Raw genomic sequence first — 1,045 nt, forward strand, 5'->3', positions numbered from 1 at the left:
GCGTTACTATCACCATTACTTTTCAGACAGCAAAGAAGAAAAGAGACCGCAACATATTACAGTTCTATCGGTGGACCACCAATCTGAAAAAAAAAGGTGCAGTGAACATATTTGTGCACTATCAGCAACAGCACCTCCTCATTGGAACCGTAAAGATATGGTTAACTATCACCTCAACGATACGCTGAAGACAGCAGATTTTTAGCCTAGAAGTATGAAAGGGTCATATATCCTACAGTTATTTCACCCTTATGATTGTTGCACTCGCTAGCGGGAGGCTACACAAAAAGACAACAGAAGAAATGTAATACAGAAGCCACAGAAATGCGCATAAAGGGTAGCGTAACCGATAGATATTGAAAAAACAGCAACTGAAAGCTAAGGAAGCGTGTCCGTGTCTGTGTGATGGGTGAAAATGCCTCACATAATATAACGGTTAAAGAGCGTCGCACTGCCAGTTGATGTGGTGCTTGTACATTTAAACCCGCGTCCTCTATTTATTCTGCATTACTTGCAGAGTATCATTATCCACCACCAACTCACAGTCCCGCGCATTATTGCGCAGCGGGGGGGGGAGAGGGGAGTAGCGCGGCGAGGGATCACACCAGCAGAACTTAGGCCTAACAGCGCAGAGTGTTATTAAAAGAACACACAAAACAAGACCATAAGCACTGGAAGGTTTTTAAAAAAAATATCGATAAGAACAGTTAATCTTAGGGGAAAAAATAACGAATAATTTGATGTATGGTTCATATACGTTACACACATTAAGTCCATCCATATCTAACAAGGGTAACAGGAACAAAGGGGAGTTTAAGTGACTACTGCCGCTAGTAGAATATTGCGTTAGAAAAATAAACCAGCGGACGTGGGCGGAGACAAACACATCACAAGTAGGGGAAATTTACCTGTCCTCTATGAGCCATCAGCCGATGCCCATGTTTAAAAAAATAAAACATTTCCCCACGTGATCGTCTAGTTATTTCCCCTTCTTTCGGAGCACGGTGTTGAGGTGTGTGGCCAAACGGTAACCTGCGAGCGTTAT

The 1,045-nt window shown here is 42.9% G+C and overlaps 1 pseudogene across 1 annotated transcript in view; it reads right to left on the minus strand.

Moving 5' to 3' along the window:
* Positions 1 to 979: 979 nt before the first annotated feature.
* Positions 980 to 1,045, minus strand: part of TEOVI_000543300:pseudogene — an 811-nt pseudogene continuing 745 nt past the window's right edge. The window contains exon 2 of the mRNA in view: positions 980 to 1,045. This exon is cut by the window's right edge and continues 9 nt beyond it. Coding sequence covers positions 980 to 1,045 — 66 coding nt within the window.

The sequence above is a fragment of the Trypanosoma equiperdum genome (genome assembly GCF_001457755.1).
Source record: "Trypanosoma equiperdum strain OVI genome assembly, contig: ctg_995, whole genome shotgun sequence".
Classification (NCBI taxonomy): Eukaryota; Euglenozoa; class Kinetoplastea; order Trypanosomatida; family Trypanosomatidae; genus Trypanosoma; species Trypanosoma equiperdum.